This window comes from Pelobates fuscus, chromosome 3, assembly GCF_036172605.1.
Source record: "Pelobates fuscus isolate aPelFus1 chromosome 3, aPelFus1.pri, whole genome shotgun sequence".
Taxonomy (NCBI): Eukaryota; Metazoa; Chordata; class Amphibia; order Anura; family Pelobatidae; genus Pelobates; species Pelobates fuscus.
The window spans coordinates 195,342,712-195,369,287 of NC_086319.1; the positions used below are offsets into that span (position 1 = coordinate 195,342,712).

At 38.7% G+C, this 26,576-nt stretch overlaps 1 protein-coding gene across 1 annotated transcript in view; it reads left to right on the forward strand.

The window, feature by feature from the left end:
• FAT2 (FAT atypical cadherin 2) overlaps window positions 1–26,576 on the forward strand; it is a 103,343-nt gene that overhangs the window by 39,219 nt on the left and 37,548 nt on the right. Inside the window, exons 2-7 of the mRNA XM_063447863.1 lie at window positions 1,931–5,202; window positions 6,954–7,268; window positions 18,201–18,262; window positions 19,602–19,913; window positions 20,044–20,254; window positions 24,678–24,817. Coding sequence (XP_063303933.1) covers window positions 1,944–5,202; window positions 6,954–7,268; window positions 18,201–18,262; window positions 19,602–19,913; window positions 20,044–20,254; window positions 24,678–24,817 — 4,299 coding nt within the window. The 5' untranslated portion in view covers window positions 1,931–1,943. The remainder of the gene's footprint in view (window positions 1–1,930; window positions 5,203–6,953; window positions 7,269–18,200; window positions 18,263–19,601; window positions 19,914–20,043; window positions 20,255–24,677; window positions 24,818–26,576) is intronic.

Here is a 26,576-nt window from a genome sequence, read left to right on the forward strand (position 1 = left end):
AAAATGTTTATAAAGCCACTGGATCCAAAGGAAAATTGTGCATGAATTATGTTGTAACTTCTGCAAATCCTCCGGTTATAATGGCCTAACTTTGCAGCTCCTCTAAATTCTCAAGCTATAATCAAATGATCTAATTGAGATTTCTGCTTGCATACTGATGACTTAAAGGCACCCTCCGGACACCATAACCACTTAATTGAGATTAATTTGTTATGGCCCTCAGAGTGTTTCTTCTGGTTTTAGTTCAAGTTGTCGATACCAATACCATTCTGTGGAATGTTTGTAATGAGTGTAGCCAGATGTATCAGTAGACAGTGTAGGTACCTTGTCTTCATACCTTCTTACTTTACATTATTATTTTTTCATAATTGCCATCAATGGTTACCACCACCTGCATCACTGGTTATTTGATATCTTATGGAAGAGAGGGTGAAAAGGGGACATTACTCCAGCCCATTGTAATGCTCTATTGAATCCTCCATGCCCGCTGTTCAAAGAAAACATTTTAAACAAGCATCACATTAGTAGTTCCCTTTTCAACTCTATGATGGACGGCAGGGAAAGGACACCGAAGGAATAATTGTTTACCGTGTTTGTTTACCATTTGGTGCATATATGGCTTTATGTGTCTATACATTAGTGTGTGTGTAGCTTGACAAAGACCTCTTGGCAGGTCGAAACATTGCTGCTTCTTTTTTTGTTCCAATAAATCTGCCTGTGACTTGAACACCTAGAGTGCCTGGATATTTTCTCGTTGTTTGCCTTATTATTGTGGGATTGCTGGTCCTGCTCCAGTGTACCGGGTGTCTGCTGGGACTGAGTGCGGCTCCTGTCTTTAATTTTTTTTTTTTATAAATTAGTGTGTGTGTCTATAAATATGTATGTGATTGGATGTATATATGTTTGCAAGATGGTTGTACAGGGATAAAAAAACAAGTATACAAAAAAAAGGTTACAATATGTAAGTGGACAAGAACATGGGCAACAAAGGTCTTCTACAGCTTGTCAGAAATTCAAGATTCAACTAATATTGCTATGCTGCTGAATAAGTACAAATGTAAATGCAAAGTCATTGCAAATATTGTTTAATGAATGTATGGGAGGAGGATCACGTTATTAACAGTATTAAAATGTGTTGAAGAAAACAAGTACTTCTGGTCTCAGTTGGGTGTGAGCCAGGTACAGTTTGTTAATGCCCAATTTCCACCTATTACAGATAAAGGTAAACCGAAGCTGGGAATGGTTTTGTTGACATCATGTCAGCCTAGACTGTAATCTGCATCACTGTGAAATGATGATAATATGTCAAAATGAAACCACTAACAGCATTTGAGGAACAGTAATCAACCACTTAAAGGGAGTCTTGAATTATCAATTAATTGTAGAGTACAATGTACGCACCATGTTTTCACCACTTGCATAGTAAAATAATGTTAATGTATAATGTCTGTAAGAGAAGCAAAATATATTTCTTGAAGCCTGGTGACATTAAGTTAGTTTGGGTATATACACAAGCATATATATCTTGTGTATATGTCCTTAAAGGCACACTGTAGGCAGTATAACCAATTGATGACAACAGGTCTTGCATCATTACTACATCATTTACTCACCGTTTAGTAGAAATTATCTGTCCTCTGCAGCCTCAATATGGCAAAGAAGATTAAACCATGCTTCTGCCTCACCCCATACTAGTTCATACCAAAGCTTGAACAGTGGTTGGATAAGAGTGCTCAGCTGACACTCTTAGACAATCACTGACCGCTATCCCTGGCATAGTGTGAAGCAGAGCATAATGGTGCCTAGAGTAGTCCTTTAACTTAAGATATTTATCCATGTATTAACCCTGCATGGTACTCTTTAATTCATGTTATAGTGTTTTATGTTGTGTTCTAGTAACATGACTTTTTTTCATTTTCTTACCATCTAGGGAGAAGCCAACAATGCTCAGCCTTAGAAGCACAGAAATCCTCAGCTTTACCATATTGTTGGCACACTACGTGATCAGCCAAGAAAGTCCAAGCCATGAGGATACTTTGTCTTTCAACTTTACTCAAAGTGTTTACCTAACAACCATCTATGAAAATTCGGCCCCAAAAACTTATGTCGTGAGCCGAGTGAAGATGGGTATTTACCTTAAGGACCCTCGCTGGTCAATAAAATATCAGATTATATCAGGAGACACCACTGGTCTCTTTAAGATAGAAGAGTCTGTAGTTGGAGATTTTTGCTTTTTAAGAGTAAGAATGCGGAGTGGTAATATGGCTCTTTTAAACAGAGAAGTCAAAGATAATTATCAGTTGATGATTCAAGCTTCAGAGACATCATTGACATATAAAGCACGAACTAAAGTGATCATTCAAATTCTGGACACAAATGATCTAAGGCCACTTTTTTCAACAACCTCTTACAGATTTGTAATAAATGAAGATGCACCCCTTAAAACAGTCCTTGGGAAAATCAGTGCTACGGATGCAGATTTGGGACAGAATGCTATGTTTTATTATACATTCAACACCAAGTCCCCATACTTCTGTATTCATCCAACCAGTGGTACTGTCATGTTGGTCGGGCAACTAAATGCCACACAAAAAGCTCTCCACAAGCTTCAGATTTTAGCAGTTGACCGCATGAAAAAAATCTCAGAAGGGAACGGGTTTGGGAATCTGGCTTCACTGGAGGTACTAGTGCAACCAGCACTTAAAAAACCTCCTGTTATATCTTCTGTAACAACTGCAATACCAGATAACTCCGAGCAGCTCCTTTATGCCACAGTGACAGTTGACTTGGCAGATCCTGAATGCAGTATAGATTCCTTGGAGATTGTGGCTGGAGACCCCTCAAACTATTTCAAAGTCGTGCGATCTTATGTAGGTAAAAATGAATTTACAGTGATATCTACAGCACCCATTAATTGGATGGAAAACCCACAAGGCTTTAATCTAAGTCTTCAGGCTAAAGACAAAAGCAAACCTCCTGCATATTCTCCAGTTAAAATAATTTATATACCACCTTGGAAATATGCCCTTGCCAGATTTGAATCAGATGTTCATAAGGTACAAATTAATGAATGCAGTCCTCCTGGGACATATGTTGCTCTTGTAAAAGTTATTCCAGCCATTGCGGCGGGAGGTTATCACTTCAAAACTACTACAGACAAATTTAAAGTCTTTACTGAGACTGGTTTGATCGTCACCAGTAAGCAAATGGATGTAAAAGAACAGTCTCAATTTCAATTAGAAGTGGCAGCCCTCGATGGACGAGTTTCTACCACTGTTCTTGTCGATGTTATTGATTGCAATAACCATGCCCCAGTTTTCACACGATCTTCATATCATGGGGCTTTCAATGAAAACAGTCCTGTAGGATCTAAAATCTTACAGGTTAGTGCTACTGATGCTGACTTGGGTAACAATGGTAGGGTCACATACACATTGGCCAGTACAAAAAATGCCCCTTTTGTCATTAACCAATTATCTGGGGTTATTTCTAATACTAGAGTCCTTGATTATGAGTTAACACAAAGGATGTATCGTCTACGTGTTTGGGCCTCAGACTGGGGGTCTCCATTTCGCAAACAGAGTGAAGTTTACGTATCCCTCATCCTTAACAATCTAAATGACAATTCTCCGATGTTTGAGAAGGTAAACTGTAGTATCACAATACCAAGAGACCTACCAATTGGGGAGAAAGTAACTTCCCTTTCAGCAGTAGATGTGGATGAACTGCAAAATATTCAGTATGAAATAATGTCGGGTAATGAAATGCAAAAATTTAAACTAGACCCAACCTCTGGAGTAATTACCGTTAGAAGTGATTTTTACAATCCACCAAATTCTCAGCTCTACTTCTACACCCTTGTTGTCACTGCTAGAGATGGAAATAATTATGCAGACTCAACTGTGGTTAATATAACAATACTAAATGAGGGTACATCAGTTTCAGAAAAATGTGATGAGACTGGAGTAGTGAACAAAATAGCTGCTAACATGTTAGACTCTTTCCAAATGCCTCCGGAAGACCAAGGACTTGAGGAGGATACAGCTTTTAATATTCACTTAATAAACAGTCATGCCCCCCATTTTCATGACAGTTTCCCAATATCGATTGATGTGGCAGAAGATTTTCCTGTCAACTCTGCGATTGTTCAACTTTCTGCTGTTGACCTTGATACTGGCTTTAATGGCCAGTTAGTCTATGTAATTTCTCAGGGCAATGAGGATGGTTGTTTTGCCATAGACATTGAGAATGGAACGTTGTTTGTAGCTTCCCCATTAGATCGAGAAATAACAAGTTCTTATATCCTCAACATTACAGTGTATGATCTTGGCACACCTCAAAGATCATCTTGGAAGATATTAGCTGCTAATTTGTTGGATGCTAATGATAATGTTCCCAGTTTCCCAGCATCTGGATACTGTGTTGTATTACTTGAAGATGCTAAGATAGGTGCCCTTGTTCTTAAAGTGAAAGCAGATGATAATGACATGGATGATAATGGCAGAGTAAAATACACCCTTTTAACACCTACAGATAAGTTTGCAGTTGACAGTATAACAGGAGAATTAACAGTCAAAGGCCTACTGGACCGTGAATTAATTCCAAAATATAAGCTCAAAATAGAGGCCAGAGATCAACCCAAAAGAGGCCGACAATTATTTTCTACCACCGATGTTGTTGTCACACTTGAAGATGTCAATGACAATGCTCCTTACTGTAGGCCTGTGACAGCCAATGTGAAAATTCCAGAGGATATTCCTGTAGGAAGCATCATCTATTTTGTGGATGCTCTAGACTCTGATATTGGCATAAACGGAGAAGTGTCCTTTTCCCTTATCACTGGTGAGCTTGGTGTATTTCAAATGGAGAAATTGACAGGGGCTCTTATTTTAGAGAAGGAAATTGATTTTGAAAAAAAGTCATTCTACAATTTGACTGTCAGGGCTACAGATGCGGGCCATCCATTCCCTCATTCATCGGTGTGCCATGTGGAGATTGAAGTGTTGGACGTCAATGAGAACTTGCAAGCACCAAACTTTAAATCATTTGTTTTCAATGGTTCTGTGCCAGAGAACTCTCCACCTGGGACTCCAGTCCTTTCCATTACAGCCCAGGATGGAGATAAAGGAAAAGATGGGGAGATAAGATACTCAATCAGAGATGGATCTGACCTCTCCATATTCAGCATTAGTGAAGAGACAGGTAAATTCAGATTTTACTTCAAATTCAACAGAGCTACAGTTAAATAAACCTTAAATGGAAAAAAGAGTAATGTTGCATTTCAATATACTGTGCGTAAAGCCAGCTATTTATTTTGGTTTAATAAAGTATCTGGTTTATTCATTTTTTCATTCTTGTAAATTCTTCAGGTGCAATCTATTTTGCTTTTTTGCTGGCTTTTGACCACAAGTTAAAGAAACACTCCAAATCACCATAAAAATGAAAGGGCATTTTAGCGGCTATGATGACATGAGTGCCCTGTTTCCCACCTTTTTACCTAGTAAAATCATTTTAGATACTCAGGAACCCCTTCTATCCTCCACTCTTACAACAGAGAGCCGGAAGCTCCTAAGCAGTGCAGATCAGGGCTAGCTTATTGGGTGAGAGGGCAAGCTGATCATTTCCGGCTCTCTGTCAGAAGTAGGGGCAAGGAGCGCACCCAGCAGTCCCCAGGTAAAAAGTAAAACAGTTCTAAAATGGTTTGACTACGTAAGTTGGGGGATGCCAGGGTGCTCTTGACACCATAACCATTACAGAGTAATGTAATAGTTATCATCCTTGGAGTGTTCCTTTAAGTTTTACCATGGCTTGTTATTTTTAATTTCCACAAAATTAGTTATGTGTAGCATTAAATTGTATGGTAATTGTTTTCTTTACAAAATGTATATGTTGAAGCGGTACTCTAGAATATGTTTGTCTACATTCTATGCATTATATAAGTGTATTACAAATGTAAAAGCATGGTTAAGTATTGTTGTCTCCTGCAAAAAAATAACCCAAGTTCCTGGACTGTCAATTTCTACAGGCGAAAGCAATACACATGTATTACACAATTTTTTTTTGGCAGCTCTTTCCACTAATGAAGGACATTCAGGCATGAACAATAAACTTGTACAGTTGTCTATTTACTTTACTGGTAATTTAAAGGACATTTTCCAGTGACTTTGATAATTTATTTAGGAAATACTCATCCCAGCCTTTCTGATAAACTAAACTTAAAGGGACACTATAGTCATCAGAACAACTACAGCTTATTGTATTTGTTCTGGTGAGTATAGTCAGTCCCTGGATGCTTCTTGCTGTAAACACTGTCTTTTCAGAGAAAAAGCAGTGTTTACATTACAGCCTAGGGACACTTCCTCTGGCCACTCCTCAGATGGCTGCTAGAGGTGCTTCCTGGTTCAGTACTGCACACTGTGCAGCACTGCCATTCAGTGTATCCACCCTCTGTGTGGAGACACTGAACTTTCCTTATAGAGATGCATTGATTCAATGCATCTCTATGAAGAGCTGCCAATTGGCCAGGGTGGCGTTTGACTCCGCCACCGACTTGCTTCCTTTGCTGAAATCATCAGAATTGACAATCCCAGCCAATCCAATGCTTTCCTATGATAAAGCTGTGATTGGCTGAAATCATCACTTCTGATTATGTCAGCCAAGGAGGCAGATCAGTGGCAGAGCCAGAACCAGCAGGCTGGAATAAAGATTTTAATGTAATTCGGAGGGCCCAGGGGGGATAGCTAGTGCTTTTTACACTATATGGTCAGGAATACATGATTGTGTTACTGACCCTATAGTGTTCCTTTAACTTCCAGGAAGAAGGAAAAGAGTAGAAGTGGGAGGGAAAGATGGACTATAGTTTGAAGTCTAGTAGATAAGGGGCTAGGCATGTTCCTGTAATAAGAATTTGTAAGAAACATTCATATATATCCAATAACTTTTTCAATTCTTAGGTATCATACGGACTGAGGTTGCTCTTGACCGGGAATCTGTTTCCAGTTACTGGTTAACCATTTATGCTACAGATTTGGGGTCAATTCCTCTCTTCTCTGTTACGGAGGTTTACATTGAAGTCACTGATGTCAATGATAACATCCCCCAAATGTCAAAGGCTGTTTATTACGCATCAATAATGGAAAATTCTCCACCTCACATCTCAGTCCTTCAGCTGGAAGCTTCAGACGCAGACTTCATTTCAACTGGCAAATTGTCTTTTTCCTTCTCCAGTGGAAATAGTCAAGGGTTCTTCACATTAAACCCACAAACTGGTAAGTAGAGTTGTTGTAACAAGCAGTATTGTATCTGAGGAAAAAAACAAATAACTTTTTTTGTAGATACTCTAATTGTACAGTGGCTAAAAGGTCCACAATTAAGGGACAGCTGCACCAACGAGGCACATCTCTGTACAAATCATTTAATTCATGCTTAATATAAATTACTGCAATGCAGCCCCATCTACATTTGTATGGCTCCCCATATGTCAGTCCAATGTATTTCTCTATGCTCTGTATCACTAAGCCACCCCTTCTATGTCTTCCAGTTAACCTATCAGTCAGCATTTGTTATCTGTCAGTGTCTTTTATCCCAAGCAATTCCAGAAATATGTATTTCAGTCCCCATCACTGTCTTAAACCACACATATTTCTTTACAAATTGACCACTTTTTTTTTATAATGCAAGCACAAAAGTAATGGTATTTATTTTCTTGGTACAAGTAAAGGGTTTTCTCCTTTGTTTATTACTCTCATGGGTTTATTGAGTTCCCCTCTCCCCATGTTTGTTAGCAGTCCTCGTATCTCCCAGTAGACATACTCCACACACATTTATTGTTTATTACCATCCTCCCTTACCACCAAATTATAATTGAATTCACTCCTTTTCAGGCAATTTCACCCCTTTATTGTTGGTTCCACCCTTTTTTAGACAATACTTTAATTTGCTCAGAACTATTTTCTTTCTTTTTAAGGTGGAGAAACCAGATGTAGATCTATAGGACACATTCACATTTCATACAGTTGTAACTATTGACAGTTGTTTAGAAATTGTTTCTGTTTAGATCTCTTTATTTGTTCCACTTTACTTCAAACTATTCAACTCATATCTGAATACCTTGTTGCAAATCTTATTTAATCAGCAACATCTTTCAATAATACCAATTGGCCAATACTTCTTTTGTCTCATTTATGTCTGTTTAAATCCTGAATGAATTCAACACCTGAAAACAAGATTAGGTTGTTTTTCGTTGTTGTTGTTGTTGTTGTAAAATGGAGATAAACACTAGGCATGTGCATGGGGAAACTTTTCGGTTCGGTACGGCATTCTGAAATTCAGGACTTCGGCAATTCGGGACTACGGCACTTCGGCACTTCGAAACTTCGGCGCTTCGGCCCTTCGGAATTTTAGCACTTCGACATTCTGGAATTTCGGCACTTCGGGACTTGCAGCCGCTTAGTAGATAACTCCCTAATTCCCACGGTATTAGGGAGTTATCTACCATAAGGCTGAAAGACCTAAATTGGTCTTTCAGACAAATTTACTAATTCTAAGTAAAAATTACTTAGTATTAGTAAATTTTGCCCCATACCGCGAGTAGGGGCATGTCTATTAAACAGTGAGCAGTGAGAAGAAAAAAAAGGAGGACATAAGGTCCCCCCCTTATTCTAATTTAGGGCTCCCACTGACCGCTCAGGGGTTGGGGCCAGGGGGGAGGACATTAGGTCCCCCCCTTATTAGTATTTAGGGCCCCCACCCACCGCTCAGGGGTGGGGGTCAGGGGGAGGACATTAGGTGTCCCCCCCTTGTTTTTCTGTAGGGCCCCCACCCGCTATTCGGGAGTGGGGGCCGAGGGGGGCAATAGGTCCCCCCTTCAGGTTAGAAGCCCCCACTCGCGCGGCACGGGTGGGGGCTCGGGAGGGGGGGGGCTTTTTTGGGGGGAATTATGGAGTTATCTACTTATTCATTCCTGTCATTACCTTGACTGGCTAAGTAACTTACATTTTATATGAATGCATGTTACTTGATTGTTGCAAGTGTTGCAATCCTGGCTATATTTGAATACTTTTTATTTAACCCCTTAAGGACACATGACATGTGTGACATGTCATGATTCCCTTTTATTCCAGAAGTTTGGTCCTTAAGGGGTTAAAATTGTATACAGTGTAACATTCTTCATTCTTCCACTGGGTAAGTATATTACATCTTAGGCAATACTGTGCTTCAGCACTTCGACACTTCGGAACTTCACCACTTCAGCACTTCGGAACTTCGGCACTTCGACACTTTGGAAATTTGGTAATTTCGGAACTTCGGGACTTCGACAATTCGGCAATTCATCTATTCGGACATTCAGATGTACCCAAATTTCCGAATTCACGAAATTCGTCCGAATTCACATTCGGACCGTAATTAAGTGCACATATCTAAAAAAACATGCTACTGGCAAAGAAAACAACACTGATTATTATAAATGATCACATAAGTATTAAGGCCGTTTGGCCTGTATTTGTGGGAGGGGCTTAAATTAATTCACTCCCCTATATAAGGGACACCCCTTACCTGACTCATATCACTTGAGGTCAGCATCAGAATGACCCTCCCACCCACTCCTCATTTCAACACTTTCTCTTTTCTTTCCATTTACTTTACTTTCTTACTCCTTGGTGGGCCCTCTTTATTTACAGGCCTACCGTATCGTCGGTCTCGGCACACCACAACCGACTTGCTCCCTTTATACCATCCTACGCTTATGCTGGATCCTTACTCCATATACGGCTATTTGCCCCTTACACAAATATTATTACAAACATTTTCATAAAAGTGTCAACAGGATTTTCTGTAAGCATAACACTTGACACCTACAGATGTTAGCCTGAACTTTGTTTTTTAATTTTCATTTACTTTTCAAAAGATTTGGTTTTCAAGTTTCTACAACATGTTAGAACAATTATATACAGAGTCGGTTGCAAAAAACACAAACATAATGCATATAAAAAATCAGTTTAACACATTCAAAGTCAAATTGGTCACTCGTGCATTATTTAATAAAAATTACAACAATTAAATGGCCCCATATAGATTACATTGTACAAATGACAAAAAAAGACTCCTCCCTGACTGCTGAGTGCTTTATGCACTTCTTTCCCAAACCACAAACTGATCCAGTGTGTATAGTCAAACACATTAGCAAAATAACTGCTTAGAATGTATCTTACTTTCAGTGTTTGCCCTAAATTGGAGTTTAATACTCTCGCTCCCATCTTTATTTTATGAGCAGATAATTGCAGAACAAAAGGTGTATTTAAAAATGTAGTTGAGGCTTTAAAGTTCCTATAATAGAGCTCCCTTTTCTAAGAATTGAATTCAAGACCTGTGGGAACAGATGATTGTTATACATGTTGCATAAAATATTAGCAGCACACAGTATTTTCCAAGCATTCTAAATACGTATTGTATAATAAAAAGCCATTGTTGAAGAATAGAGCTGCTTAAGTAGAGTTGTGCTGGAAATATATAATTGACTTTAAAGGAACACTTAAAGCACCATAACCACTTCAGCCAACAATGATTTGTGTAATTTGTCAAAATATTTTTAAATGGTTTAACAACATATATGGGTTCCCTGTAGGCAAAGCAGGGTGTCTCATAGAGCTAAGCAATATATATATATGTTCATTGGGTTCTGAATGGCCCTGCATAGTTCATATAGCTAACTAGATTCTCCTAATGGTCCCAGAAGCAGAGCTAACGTTTGCCCTTTTTTGGGATTAGTTTGCCTGATGGATTGTGAGTTTAGCAACTAAAAATGAACCATTGGCAAAGACTGACAAAGATCACAATCCCTTATATGAAAAAGTAGTTCCCACTGTTTCGAGGAAATATTTAAAAAAGCAAAACTAAAAAACTAAAAACTAAAAATAGAAATAGGAGAATAGAAATGTTTTAGATAAAAAAAAAACTAAATTGCAAAGTGACAGTGCTGCTTTAAGGCTGATATAGCTAATATGGAAACATAGCACAATTGAAGATATTTTTTCCTTAAATGTGCAATGTATTGGTGAATTCCTGACTTTTAATGCCTTAGCGAAAAACTGTGCTTATGTAAAGGCACCTTCCTGGTGCATATTAAAACTCATGGAAGAATAACTTACCTGATTTAATATACATTTTACATTTTATCAGGTTTTGAAAAAAATACAATCTTTGCAGTTCATCTCTGTCCCATGCTTTAACCCCTTAAGGACACATGACATGTGTGACATGTCATGATTCCCTTTTATTCCAGAAGTTTGGTCCTTAAAGGAAAACTCCAGTGCCAGGAAAACAATCCGTTTTCCTGGCACTGCAGGTTCCCTCTCCCTCCCACCCCCCAATCCCCAGTTGCTGAAGGGGTAAAAACCCCTTCAGTCACTTACCTGAGGCAGCGACGATGTCCCTCGTCGCTGCCTCCTCCACCGCGCCGCTCCTCCTTCTGACTCCGTCGGCCGGTGGGCGAGACTGATCCCACCCACCGGCCGAGGAGACCTAAAGCGCATGCGCGGCAATGCCGCGCATGCGCATTAGGTCTCCCCATAGGAAAGCATTGAAAAAGATTTTCAATGCTTTCCTATGGGGAATTGAGCGAGGCTGGAGGTCCTCACACAGCGTGAGGACGTCCAGCAACGCTCTAACACAGATAATCTGTGCTATGAGTCAGGAGTTAACCCTACAAGGTAATTATTGCAGTTTATAAAAAAACTGCAATAATTACACTTGCAGGGTTAAGAGTAGTGGGAGTTGGCACCCAGACCACTCCAATGGGCAGAAGTGGTCTGGGTGCCTGGAGTGTCCCTTTAAGGGGTTAAAAGAGAAATACTTGATTAAGTCAAAAATCCCCAGCACAAATAAATTGGTGTTTTTTTATATTTTTGTTTAGTGAATAAAAGACTGATGGTGATTGTATTGTAAAGTGAGGACTATCATGTCGACTCCTGTGAAATAGTATATTACACATACACATGCTCACCATTTTTCCATAGAAACATATTTAAACTTTTTAGTGGTATAAGCGAAAGTAGGAGGACCAGATTCCAGGTAAAACCTGTACTAGATTGACATCCAGTAACAAACCATTATTAAAATCCTGTCCCAGCATGGAATGTTTCTACATATGATATACATTAGCAGCTCTGTGGAACCCTGCTAAGGCTACATCATTTTCTGCTTAGACAATTTTTCCTGAAAAACACAGGCATCTAGTGTGCATAATTATACAACAAACACTTTATACAGTTATGTCACCACACTCTAATCTGTTACACATCCATCCACACATTATGTTGCCTCTTTTCCTTACAACACTAAAGGCAAGCAAAGGATTATGGGAAATGTATTCCAAGAACAGGCAGCTGAAGGTTGGATCTCAATGAAATGGTCTGGGTGCAGTTTCTCAAAAACGACAATGTTTTAAATTGCAGTGTTAAGTGAACTTAACACTGCAATTTAAAACATTGTCGTTTTTGAGAAACTGCAATGTTTATATTGCTGGGTTAACTCCTCCTCATGTGGCTGTCATATTGATAGCCACTAGAGGCTCTTCCATAGCACAAGCTGAGTAAAACTTATCATGTGACACGGAAGCACCATAGGAAAGCATTGATTCAATACCTATGGAAAAAGTTTCAATTCCTATGGAAAAGTTTCAATGCACACATGGCACTCACTGCACATTCTACGAGGAGCATTGGATTATACATCGCTGGGGGGGGGGGGGGGGGGGATTTGCCTACTCCCTGATGGCACCTGGAGAGCAGAGCTGAGAAGCGCTGAAGAAAAAAGTAAGTAAATCTTATAATTTAATAAAGATTTGTATTACTAATGCTATAGTGTTCCTTTAAAATTATACTGAACAGCTTGTTTTGTAACTTTTATAGACATAAAGCAAGCCTCAGCTTGTCATTACCTTTTGCCTTTTGTTCTTAAAACACACATTGAATCTGCTCAGTATACTCGGAGCAGTTCCTGTATTATATAAAAGAAGACAAATGAGAAGAAAAGTATTTTCTCAGGGAGTCACAGAGGATAATACATCAGAGATTGTAGTCATGAAGGACCTTACTAGAATATATCTATTATAGACATTATCATCCCCCAAAACTCGATAGGAGGACTTGTTCATTTTCTCTAGCTCAGAAAATGAAAGTTGTATGCAGAAGAAAAGTGCATTTATCCTGTTTGTGTGATCTAAATAGATACTACAAATACTGCATTTAAAAAAAAAATATGTTGGATTTCTAGTCATATTGTTATTACTGTTAAAGGGACACTATAGTCACCAGAACAACAACAAATCTTTCTCCTGCATCCTGACATTCTACATGCTCTTTATACTATAACCAGGGACGTTTTAGCCGCGAGGCAAACAAGGCATTTGCCTTGGGCGGCATTTTCCAGGAGGCGTCAAAAAAACGCCGCCCCCAAATGCCCAGGGCAAATGCCTTGTTAGCCTTGCGGCTAACTGACAACATGCCAGTCGGGCAGGCGGCTCTGGCGGGCAGCTGGCGAGGGAGCACTTCCCCTGAGCGGTCTGCTCAGCTCCCTCGCGCGCCGCAGAGTGAGGCTGGGAGACGGAAGATGACGTCATATTCCGGCTCCCAGCCTCACTCTGCGGCACGCGAGGGAGCTGAGCAGACAGTTCAGGGGAAGTGCTCCCTCGCCAGCCGCCCGCCCAGCAACCAGCCCATCAGCCACTGGACCAACAGGGAGGAAGAGATATGTATACATTTTTGCCACTACAGCAGCACCATTCGTGCAAAATGCATGTTCCTAATGTTCCCCCAATTCCCTTTTTGTCTTTGGTATATTGTATGTATAAAATGTTTTATACGTATGGATAGCAATGAGTGGTTCCCCTATGGCTAATAATTCTGGGTATGTGTATGTGAAGTTGGCTTTCGTTGACGGGAAATGGAGCAAAAATTTAGTCATTTAAACATAATGTAGCAAGACAGTAAAAGTAGGAATAAAACATGGAACACGCTTCTGACTTGGTAATACAATAGGGCACACATAATAAAGCTCACCTGGAGGCCTTATGAATGCCATTCTCAGACAACAATTTACAAGTAGGAGCAGGTCCATTGAGTTCATATTTCCAGTTCTGTCCCTGATATTCCCTCTATGTAGAATGCTCTGTTCGCCCTCCTCTAGACTAGGGTAAAAATGTAAACTCTGTACACCGAGCACTAAACAGTAGCTGAATAGCATTGAGTTAAAAATATATATATATTTATATCATTTGATCATTCTCAAAATGTAATCGTGTTATTTCAACCATATGTCAATGCAGTTTAGTTTACTTTTAGTTAGCTGTAAAAATCAGCTGAATCTCTAAGAATATCTTCTAATTCAGCTATTTACTCACTGTATTCTACAATGACATCCCAACCTTAAATACCTTTTTCAACTTTACTCTTTTTTTATTCTCTAATACCGGGGACAATAGGGTACTTATTCAGCTCAATTAATTCTTACCAGGGAACTAAATCGGTGGGACAGCACCCTTAAATCTATAAATCTATAGGTTTGGCATCATCCTTGCATCACCTGAACTTGACACACACATCCTTTATTTTTGAGAGTACCACTTGTTTCTGGCTCCCTAGTTTGATGTTGGAGTCATGTATTTCCAGCATATAATGAGGCACTAGGCTGAGCCTTTATAAGGCCTGGTCCTCTCCTTTTTTTTAGTTTGTAGTCTTTACCTGTATAGTGTTGTGCTCGTTCCTGTCTTTGGTTTGCCTTCTCATGTTCCAGTTATCCATTTTCCAACCAGGTTTCACTTACTATCCGTGATTGCTGCTTGTACAGATGTTGACTTGTCTTACTCACCTCCTCTCTAAAGTCCTGAACTCATCTAAATGTTCTAGTTAGCGTTCCCTCTGCAGTGTTTTACCTTATGATTAGCCCAGCTAATCAAAGGTCTGGTAATACTTATTTTTCTACCTTAATCTACATGTGCAGTTATACATCTGCTTGTTGTCCCCTGGTAGTCTGGCATTAGTAAAAAAAAAAAAAGTAATGTCAGGAAAATGATGATGTGAGGAGGACAGCAAAGGTAGAGCATAGCTGACACCTACCAATAATAACAGGAATATTGTATTCACATATATAATTTTGGCAAACAACAAATAGAAGTATAAAATAATCCCTTCTCCCTTCTGATCCTTGTAATGAAGCAGCACTATTCTGAAATGACATTGTGTCATCTAGGCCAACAAATGTTCCATACTATGATATTCAAATAATGAAACAACTATACCATTAATTATTCAGCATAATCAATAGATCTTTTCACATGCGCAAATGTACCAGTGAAGAAACTTCACATGTGGATTATGGAAAAAGACTGTTAAGCTTAGTGAACATTGTTAATAAGGTTTCCCAGCCTGAAGTCACTGCAGCAATACAGAATTCACTTTTGTTGAGTCCCCATTGACTACAAATAACAATATATCTCTTATTTGTGCCTTAGGGATTTCTTCACAAAACTGGAAATCATTTACAATTGAAATGGGTCATTGTTCAATTTAGTTGAAAATAGACAAACATTAAAAATACACAACTTAAGGGGCTTGTTTGTTTTGTTATTTTTTTCTTTGTTATTGTTGTTGTTGTTGTGTTTTTTTTTTTTTTTCAAATTTGCAATTCCGCTGTCTGTTCTATTCAATTCACATTTCACCAATGTAGTTTAATGAATAAATGCCAAAATGCATAAAATTTTCTATTTTCAACCATTTATAGCTGTTTTTTTGCGTACACAGATTACATGTAAACCCGTTCTGTAAAGTTGTATACAGAGATAAATAATGCTGGCACCTGTTTACCTGCAAGGAATAGGTTAAGCTATACATTTCTCGCTTGTCTTTCACAGAGACAGAACTGTTCAGCAATTTCTGGTGAAAGGTTTGGTTCAACAAGTAACAATACACAGCTGATCCTTATACCTGTTACAACAGGAACTCAGATCTTAAACTGCCGAGCAGCTATTCACAGTAGCTGAAGGCAGAATGCTCCCCTCCCACACAGCTGTGTCCTTTCAAGGCTGTGTGTAATTTGTATGTAAAAAGATCTGGCTACATATCACTTTTTAAATTGACTGCCACTTCCCGTACCAGTCCTGAAAAAATGCCAGAAGCAAAAAATGAGAAATGGGCCTGCTAGGAGTTCCTGAAATATTGAAACACTGTGTTTAAGTATCAGTGGACAATTGCCACCTATTCTAACAGCCATTAGCAACAGGGTATTACTATAAAATGAGTAGTAGGCATCCAAATTTGTGTGTGCTATGCACAATTTCTAAATTTTTTCAACTATAGTGCTACTTAACATATCCAGAGTGCTAAGACATAAAATGAACGTACATAGTTTTTCTTGCCATGCCATTTAATAAAAAGGATATATGTGTGTATATATATATATATATACCGTATATATATATATATGTGTGTGTGTGTATATACAGGGAGTGCAGAATTATTAGGCAAGTTGTATTTTTGAGGATTAATTTTATTATTGAACAACAACCATGTTCTCAATGAACCCAAAAAACTCATTAATATCAAAGCTGAATATTTTTGGAAGTAGTTTTTAGTTTGTTTTTAGTTATAGCTATTTTAGGGGGATATCTGTGTGTGCAGGTGACTATTACTGTGCATAATTATTAGGCAACTTAACAAAAAACAAATATATACCCATTTCAATTATTTATTTTTACCAATGAAACCAATATAACATCTCAACATTCACAAATATACATTTCTGACATTCAAAAACATAACAAAAACACATCAGTGACCAATATAGCCACCTTTCTTTGCAAGGACACTCAAAAGCCTGCCATCCATGGATTCTGTCAGTGTTTTGATCTGTTCACCATCAACATTGCGTGCAGCAGCAACCACAGCCTCCCAGACACTGTTCAGAGAGGTGTACTGTTTTCCCTCCTTGTAAATCTCACATTTGATGATGGACCACAGGTTCTCAATGGGGTTCAGATCAGGTGAACAAGGAGGCCATGTCATTAGATTTTCTTTTTTTATACCCTTTCTTGCCAGCCACGCTGTGGAGTACTTGGACGCGTGTGATGGAGCATTGTCCTGCATGAAAATCATGTTTTTCTTGAAGGATGCAGACTTCTTCCTGTACCACTGCTTGAAGAAGGTGTCTTCCAGAAACTGGCAGTAGGACTGGGAGTTGAGCTTGACTCCATCCTCAACCCGAAAAGGCCCCACGAGCTCATCTTTGATGATACCAGCCCAAACCAGTACTCCACCTCCACCTTGCTGGTGTCTGAGTCGGACTGGAGCTCTCTGCCCTTTACCAATCCATCCATCTGGCCCATAAAGACTCACTCTCATTTCATCAGTCCATAAAACCTTAGAAAAATCAGTCTTGAGATATTTCTTGGCCCAGTCTTGACGTTTCAGCTTGTGTGTCTTGTTCAGTGGTGGTCGTCTTTCAGCCTTTCTTACCTTGGCCATGTCTCTGAGTATTGCACACCTTGTGCTTTTGGGCACTCCAGTGATGTTGCAGCTCTGAAATATGGCCAAACTGGTGGCAAGTGGCATCTTGGCAGCTGCACGCTTGACTTTTCTCAGTTCATGGGCAGTTATTTTGCGCCTTGGTTTCTCCACACGCTTCTTGCGACCCTGTTGACTATTTTGAATGAAACGCTTGATTGTTCGATGATCACGCTTCAGAAGCTTTGCAATTTTAAGAGTGCTGCATCCCTCTGCAAGATATCTCACTATTTTTGACTTTTCTGAGCCTGTCAAGTCCTTCTTTTGACCCATTTTGCCAAAGGAAAGGAAGTTGCCTAATAATTATGCACACCTGATATAGGGTGTTGATGTCATTAGACCACACCCCTTCTCATTACAGAGATGCACATCACCTAATATGCTTAATTGGTAGTAGGCTTTCGAGCCTATACAGCTTGGAGTAAGACAACATGCATAAAGAGGATGATGTGGTCAAAATACTCATTTGCCTAATAATTCTGCACTCCCTGTATAGCGATATGAAAATGTAAGCACATTTACAGTTTCAGTGTGCGATAATTCAGCATTCTTCAAATTGAATAGACACAGCAGTGACATTATCACCATTTATTGCCCATATATGATTTACTCTAACTGTAAAGCATCTTATGTTTAATGTTCTAGGTTTGATCACAACATCAGCACAACAGCTGGATCGAGAAAGTAAGGAAGAGCACATCTTGGAAGTGAGTAAACAATCTGGAGCACAATCTTCGTCTTTTTTTGGGACCCAGCCAGTTAACGTTTCATTTAGGCTTAGTTTGCATTCTGTAGAAATCATAATATGGTGTTGTTTTTATTATTAATTAGAAAAATTAAAAGCCATTACACAACAATGTTACATCAAATATGTTAAAATATAAAAAATGTTGGTTTTTGCTTTTTGGGAAAGCAGTTCTATAGCCAGGAGAAGGCTGGCATCTTTACAGGACAGATGCTCATCCCTTACAGTTCTTCATTTTTTTACCTGGAGACTTGGATATAGCAACTGGCCTCAGTTTGAGTCTGTTTCAGTCCTCGTAATGGTATTTAGCTCCACTCATCTCTGGCTTACGTAGGGTGTCCTTTCTTCGTTCTTGCCAAACAAGCTGAATATCAAGGGAAGATCAGTGATATGTAAATGGCTCAGGGACACGTTAAAAGTATATTTGAAACACACAAGCAATGCCAGTGTAATATGATTAGATCAATTAACACATGCCTCTCTTAATTAGAGGCAAGACAAAGCAAGAAATGTATATTGCCACTGATATTTAAATTAAGACCTGAATAATAAATACTAGTCCAAATTCATTAGATGGCTCTAGAAGAAATGTGGTTTCTCATTTTGCATCATTCTGCATGGTCCAGCAGAAATGTATTTTGAAAAAATAAAGCAGGCTAATGGTGACTGTTTATGTTGTTAATTCTACAGACATAGCAGGTGTTTAATGTTTAGTAAATAATTCCAGGGTAGCATATTGGGTGTGGTATATATTTACTATATAACAGCTTGTTTTTCTCTGACTGTGCAATTATACTTCATTTACATAGATAGAAATTATTATTATTACTGGCATTTCTAACGTGCCAACATATTCTGCTCGATTGTACAATCAAGGAAAATAGACAGTACATTATTGAGAAACCAATACAAATAAATAGATGATCCTACCATGTGCTGAGATTCAGAAATAGGACTATACAAAAATACAATCTCTCTGTACCTCTGTGGCATGCAATGGTGGTTGCTAGGTTCATAAGGCCTAGGGTCGCTTAAAGGAAACACAAGGCATGAATTTAATAAGACACACTATGTCAAACAACACTTTTCTTTATACAAAAAATATGATGTAATGTGTCATCTATATATATGGCATCCATGCCAACCTTGAGGTCATATATCCATGTGATGTGGGTTATGGCCTATGGAAGAGGATATGCCTTTAGGCTTTACATTTTGGCATTATAGTTTGTGATCTTCTTGTGGTGGAGGTTCAAATAAAATCTCACTTCTATAATTTTCTGACATATTGTGTCCTATAGATTACTGTATCGGATAATGGAACACCACCTCTGCAGTCAGTCTCACGCGTGGTTATAGAAGTGCTGGATCTCAATGACAACCCTCCAACATTCCCACAAAAGCTCTTTACAATTCAGCTTCCAGAACGTGAATCCTCATTTGAGCCTTCTCCTATCTCCAGGTTGATAGCTATGGATAAGGACAAGGGAATTAATGCTCAAATTACATACAGTATTACTGAGCCTGCAGGAGACATGTTCACCATTCACCCCAGCACTGGTGTCATCTCTTCTAAGGAGTCATTTCCACCTGGGGACTACACTATATTGACGGTATGGAGCAAGTGTAAACAGAAAAAGAAACATAAGTTTATGATAAAAATATATATGTTTCTGTTATATATTAGCGTCTTCATCTTGTTCTCTTATTTATTTTCACTTATATGGCATTTTCGTTGAACAGATAAAAGCATCAGACAGTGGAAGCCCATCTCGATCCTCCACAGTAAGACTCCATATTCAGTGGATCCCAAAACCTGACCCTTCAGAAGAACCATTGGCATTTGATGAGCCTCAATTTACATTCCAAGTTATGGAAACAGATCCTGTGAACCACATGGTGGGGTTAATCAGCACAGAGTTTATCAACAGTCAAATTTGGTTCGAAATAACAGGTGAGGCCTCACACAGGTTTTATGTTATAGCTAGCTGCCTACGCCAAAAACGTGCCCAATGTGGTTGGACTGGGATTATTCAAACCCAGATTTCCCAGTTCTAATTCACTGCTCTCTCCAACCAGCACCGGAAATTATGCTTAAGACAACTCAGCTGTCTACTCGGATCACCACAATGCACTGTTTAATGAATCGACCCTATAACTTTCATAACATTGTGTAGCTTGGAGAGACACAAGTAATTTCTATCTAATTTATTCCTATAAGAAACCCATGCCCATCTCACCAAAATGAAATATCATTTCATGGTTCTTATATGTGTTTATTTTATTTGTGAACAAATAAATACTGTTGTAGCATAACTGTCTAGTTTCAGCCAGGCAAGTGCTACACAGGCAACAAAATCCTGTGGGTTTCTACTTACCCAATCTCACTTCTCCATCCATTTCCCACTCATGTCTCTATTCCGGTGCCTGTGGGAGGAAGAAATTCTGTCCCTATGTCCCAGGATGATAATTATGTTCTAATATAAAAATAATAATATATAGAGTAAACCTAGTTTATTAACAGTAGTTATGAATCACTTCAAAAGTAAGAATAATAATTGGTGACCTATGTCTCAGAAATGTGTTTTTATTTATTTTTTTAAACATTCATGGTGTGAATCACTGGACAGTGGTTTACAAAGGACCAAAAGTATGTCATGATAAGGTCTAAGAGTATTTCAGTTCCAGTATTGAGAAGATTCTGATTAATAAATCAAACAAGCAATTAGTTATATTAATACTGTTAAAGCTAGTAGTGACTCATGAAATGCCATATAGGTTTTTTCACTTAAAAGTAACTCTAATCACATGTTTGGATTTGTATCTATTGAGTGCAAGACAAGGTTTTTCACTGTTAAGAATAAAAAGCAAAATAAAAAAATTTAAAGGCTTCATATTTTGCTATATCTTTGTTAATGCAACCTCCAATAACAGCAAAACTGTAAAGGAAAAAAAGAACAACCAATCAGACAGAAAAACCAAAAACACAGTTTATAAAAGGCAGGACCTCTCTGACAACTTCCTCTTTCTTTGCTGGTGAACCTCCACAAGGTCAGAGTATTGCTTACTCCTTTATTGGGGATTACTGTCTTAAAGGTAATGTTTTACCTTTCTATTTCCCTGGAGTGGTCCTTGCGGTTCTTGTTCCCTGTGTTGGGGTGTTACTCTGACTGTTAGTGTATTCCTTTCCCTGTGTTTGGCCGCTAGAGGCTTATCACTTTTTAATTTATTGCCTTCTTACCCCTGCCCTCTCCTGTCATGGTCTCCTGGGTCCTGTCCCATTGTTTGGGTGCTTTTTCTCCAGATGGGTGCTTTGTCCTGGTTTGGGTGCTAGGTTCCCCAGCTTCTGGGGAACCACGTAGTTTTCGTGGTGGCCATCTTGGTACACCTTAGGCCTGTCTAAATGGTAGAGTTGCAGCGGCCAGTTTATTTTTTCGGCTCAAGCTATTCTGGCATGTGTGGTGCTTCTAGCTGCTACTGATCTGTTTTACACGGCTCTTGGGGAGTCCTGCCTCTGATTTTGCTGTGCTATTGGCTGAGAGGCCTTTTCTCTGGGATCATCTGGGTGTTTGTGCTAGCTGCACACATTACTCACTCACAATATTAAACACTTGGTGTATGCTAAACCGTGCTTTTGCCTCCACTCTGCCCTATAAGCCCTTGCCTCAGGGTAATCCCCTGTGTGTTTACTCACTTTGCTTGTCCTATACATTCTGCCCTGCATTCCCCTGGGTTGGTGCTAGCTGCACACATTAATCAATAACAATATTAAACAATTGGTCTATGGTCACCAGTGCTTTTGACACTACTCTAGTACCCACTGCCCCTGTGTGTTTCTTTGCTTTGTTTATTCTGTATATTATTGGCGTTGGCAGGCGTGCATTCCTTCCAATGGCCACTGGAATAACTAAATTACCTCCATTTGTTTAAATATACATAGGGATTCAGGAGAGAGTGCAGGTAACTTTTTCTTTGGTTTTTACTGTTTGTATGGTGACTGATGTGTACTGTGGTCGTTGCTGTCGCCCAGGAGTGATGGGAGTGAGCGCAGGACTTATTTTTTTGTATTTGTATTCACTTTTTGTATCACACAGATTTGTTACAATGCTGCTGCCCATCCCATATGTTCCCTATTAAGGGTTAATAAATATATAGGGGTGTATATAAAAAAATACCCCTCTCTGTCTCATTAGAGATATCTTTGCCAGAAGCTCAAGGAAGCAAGGAGAAAGGTCAGTGTAGGACCCTCCTAAGGGGGTCTGCCTTGGTGTTGGCAGGTGGGCATTCCTTCCAATGGCCATTGGAGTAACTAAATGACCTCCATTTGTTTAATATACATATGGATTCAGGAGAGAGCGCAGGTAACTTTTTCTTTGTTTTTTACTGTATGGTGGCTGATGTGTACTGTGGTCGTTGCTGCCCCCCTGGAGTTATGGGAGTGAGCGCAGGACTTATCTTCTTGTATTCTATATATTATGCCTACTTTATTCCTACAGCATGGATGCCCTTCAGTAGAGAAGGCAGGGTGCAGTGCCTTACAAAGTTTTCTAAGTGGGAATTCCTCTTCCCTATCTGCCCTTGCAGACACCACTTGAACATGATTATGCAGAGGGCTCTCACGGTTCCTCCATCTCTGAGCATGGAATGCACAGGCCACAGATGCAGCATTGGTAAAAATGGTAAAATGGGTTTTAACACCCAGTAAAGGTTAGGGCAAAGCACTTATAAACCAGAGCCAAGTGAACTCTGTCTTATGATTACCCCTCACTCAAGGAATTGGCTAATAACCTATGATCAAACATCACAAAAGCAGAAACCATTATTGATCAGTCTGGTCAGCAAATGCTTATTCCTCTGGATGGACACCTCCAGATCACATTGCTGAATTTGTCTACATCTGGATGATTTGTAAACCTATGCACGAGGACATCCACAAGTTGAGGGCTGAGTACCTGTGGCATAATATCCCAGACCAGGTGGTGCAAATGCCTGAATTCGACCACTTGATTGTCAGTTTAATGGTCAAAATGGCCAAGACCCTAGTAAAGATATTGAGTGGTCTGGGTGCTATTTATATACCTTGCTGAGCTAGGTTAAAATGCAGACTTTCCTTTAGACCTGCATAGCATCATAGATGGGGGCAGAGTATTAGTGAATGGGAACAGTACTCCGGGTGCATGTAAGGTAATTCTATATAGCCCTATCTTCCTAATCGAGGAAGGTTGTCTTGTTAAGGATAAATGTAAATTGGACAATTTGGATACAAAGGAGCTGTGACTCATGGCTCAGGGCCTCCTGTTTAGTTACCCACTACATGTTGTTGAACAAAGCCCAGGCTTCAAAGGAAGCACGTCTTTTTTAATGTGGATGATTTTTCTTTTTCTCTGATGGGTGTCACATTCTCTGTGACCAAATGAACTAAGACATAATCGTTTTTCTCTGATAAACCTCAACTTTGTATTGTGGCTTACCTAGCTCAGTATTTGTTGGTTACCTTATGTTGGCCACTCCTGAAGTCTGGTCTGCTCTAGAGAGTCTACCTGTCAGTCCAGCGATCACCTGGCCATTTCACTTCTGTCCAAACTGTAAAAATGCAAACTGTGAAGGCTCCTGTCTTTTCTTGCAATTATAGATTAATGGTTTAATAAAGAATCTTAATTTTAATAAAGACAAGAGGCAAATATCCCCCCCCCCCTTTTTTTCTACTTGCTTCCCTCCCTTATTCTTTTTATGTTGTGTTGCTATGTGCATTAATCTAAGGTTATTTGGGGGATGTATTCATGCTTCTGTGGTGTTTTTTATACGTTATTGTCTGCATGATTTTCAGATTTGTTTCTATTTGGTTATTGTTATTGCCTTTGGTGATGTTCATGTGTATTGCCCTTTTTACCCCCATGATATTTTTGGGGGTTTTCCTAGTGTGAAGAGGACATGTTACCATGGTTTATTCGTTTTCATCCTTCTTGGCTCATTGTTGAGTTTGTGATTATGTGTTTGGACTCTATTTATACTGGTTCATCTCATCAAAGAAAGAGGACTTTGTCAGAGAGGTCCTGGCTTTTAAATCCTCTCTCTGTTTTTCTGAGTGGTGGATTTTTTCCTTTACTGTTTTAGCTGCTATTGGAGGTTGCAGTAAAGAGAGTCTAGCAAAATATTCACCTCCTGTCTTTATTAAAATTCTGATTATTTATTACACCAAGACTACAATAATCAATAATTAAATACGATTATAAACCACATTGGTCCACAATATTGAACAATATTGCAATGCCATGCGCATATCAGATCTGTCATATTCCAAAATCTATCCAAAATATTACATATTTAGACGTATTTAGATGTATAGACATACATCATTGTCTTTCTTTTTCCTGAAGGTGGTGATGACGACCTGGACTTCGATATAGATCAAAGCACTGGGGGCTTAGTCATTGCTCGACCTTTGCAAGCAAGTAGGAAATCACTGTACACCCTGACTGTGCAGGTCACAGATGGCTACAGTGCTCTCAGCACACAGGTAAACTAACTTCATCATCTGCAATAGTGTGTGTGTGGTGACCAACAGGCAAGGAACTATGCTCTTGATTAAATATTTTTGGGTAAACTTTTAAAATGATTTAATATTATGAAACATATTTAAAACATTTTTATATGTAAATTTGTTTTATACATTTATATATTTTTATATATGTGATATATGTTTTTATATTTTAATGTGTTCAAAAGTAATTTGAAAAGTTTATCCAAAAAAAACAATTATTTTGTAAAGCTTATCCTAAAATATTAGACCAAGGTCTATGTTGGATAACTCTACTTAGGACTTTAAAAACAAAAACAAAACATCAGGTAAGCTGTGTAAATTAACAGAATAAGTTATAAAGTTAAAATGCTGGATACAAACTGCTCAACAATACGTGCAGATGTAAAAGTATTCTAATATACAGAGAATATACATGAATAATACAGCCAAAAATGTGTTTGTCTAGTTTTCACACACGTAGTTTTGGCCATACATATAATGTTGGAGGGATTAGCCGGCAGCATTAATGATGAAAGAACACAAATCCAATCCAAATATCGTAAGTGCGTGTGCACATTCTCCATGCTCCATTAAGTCATTACACATTGACTACTTTGGTCAAACACATATCTGTAGAAAACATTTGTTTCTTTACAAATCAGAGAAACAGAAAAAGACAAAATTATTGTTCCGTCTCGCACACTTGACCTTGATATTACCTCTTTTTTGTTTCTTTTTTATATTTACATGTACTTTTCACCTCATGCATTATTTTATCTTTCAGTAATTTGTTTTTTATTTTTACTGCTGTCTTTTAAACTGCCATCAGTTACCTTTAAATTTTTTTTTTTTTTTTTTTTATTAAATTTTTTAATTTTTTTATTACATTTGCTTGTTATATTCCTCTCTCTCTTTAACTTCCCATTTTTTCATAATCACATTTATTAGTCCTTCATTTAGTCCTACATTTGTTAGTTAGTTTTTATTATTCCTCTATTTTCTTCTCTCTTCTTTCTTTTTTTCAATTCCCAACTGCTCCTGTTTTTATTCCATTCATCTCTCTCTCCACTTTGCTGTCTTATTTTCCTGATTCCTGTTTGTTCACACCTTTATTTCTTTCCTGAATATTTTTTTTCCTCTATCCTTAATCAATTTGTCTTTCCTCATCACGTACTTTTTTTTTTGTCAATCTTTATTTTATTTGTGCATAATAAGAACACATACGTGTGCACTGCCACGACAGCTGGTGCAGACAAATTTGTAAGCATATTATAACATTGGTATGGCATCGATAACATAGCACATTTTTTGTTTTTAAGAGTCAAATTATGTAACAAGAATAACAAGCTGGTCTGTGGTGCCGCAACAGCATAACAAACATAACAGACATGGTAGATACCGGTTTCCATTGCAAGGCATATTACAGGAATGCACATTTTTTGTGATATAATAGTCATGCTTGTAACATGGTGTTGTAGGAGCCCTAATCATTAATGATACTTGCAGATTATAACAGGAGAAAGCTTATGCAGGGCGTAGATGGTAGTGCCACAGAGGCAGTCTATGTGAGGTGCTCAGACATGTGTCGTATAATTATGCAATATGATGCATGTGTATGAGTCGCAAGTGTGAGAAGGGCGCAGGGCTTAAATGAGGCGACAGGCAATCTGACCTGACAGCTCGAAAATGGCAGGTGACAAGCTCTCTGGAATTATGTCTAGTGGGTGAGTATGACAGTATGATGCTATCAAAAAGA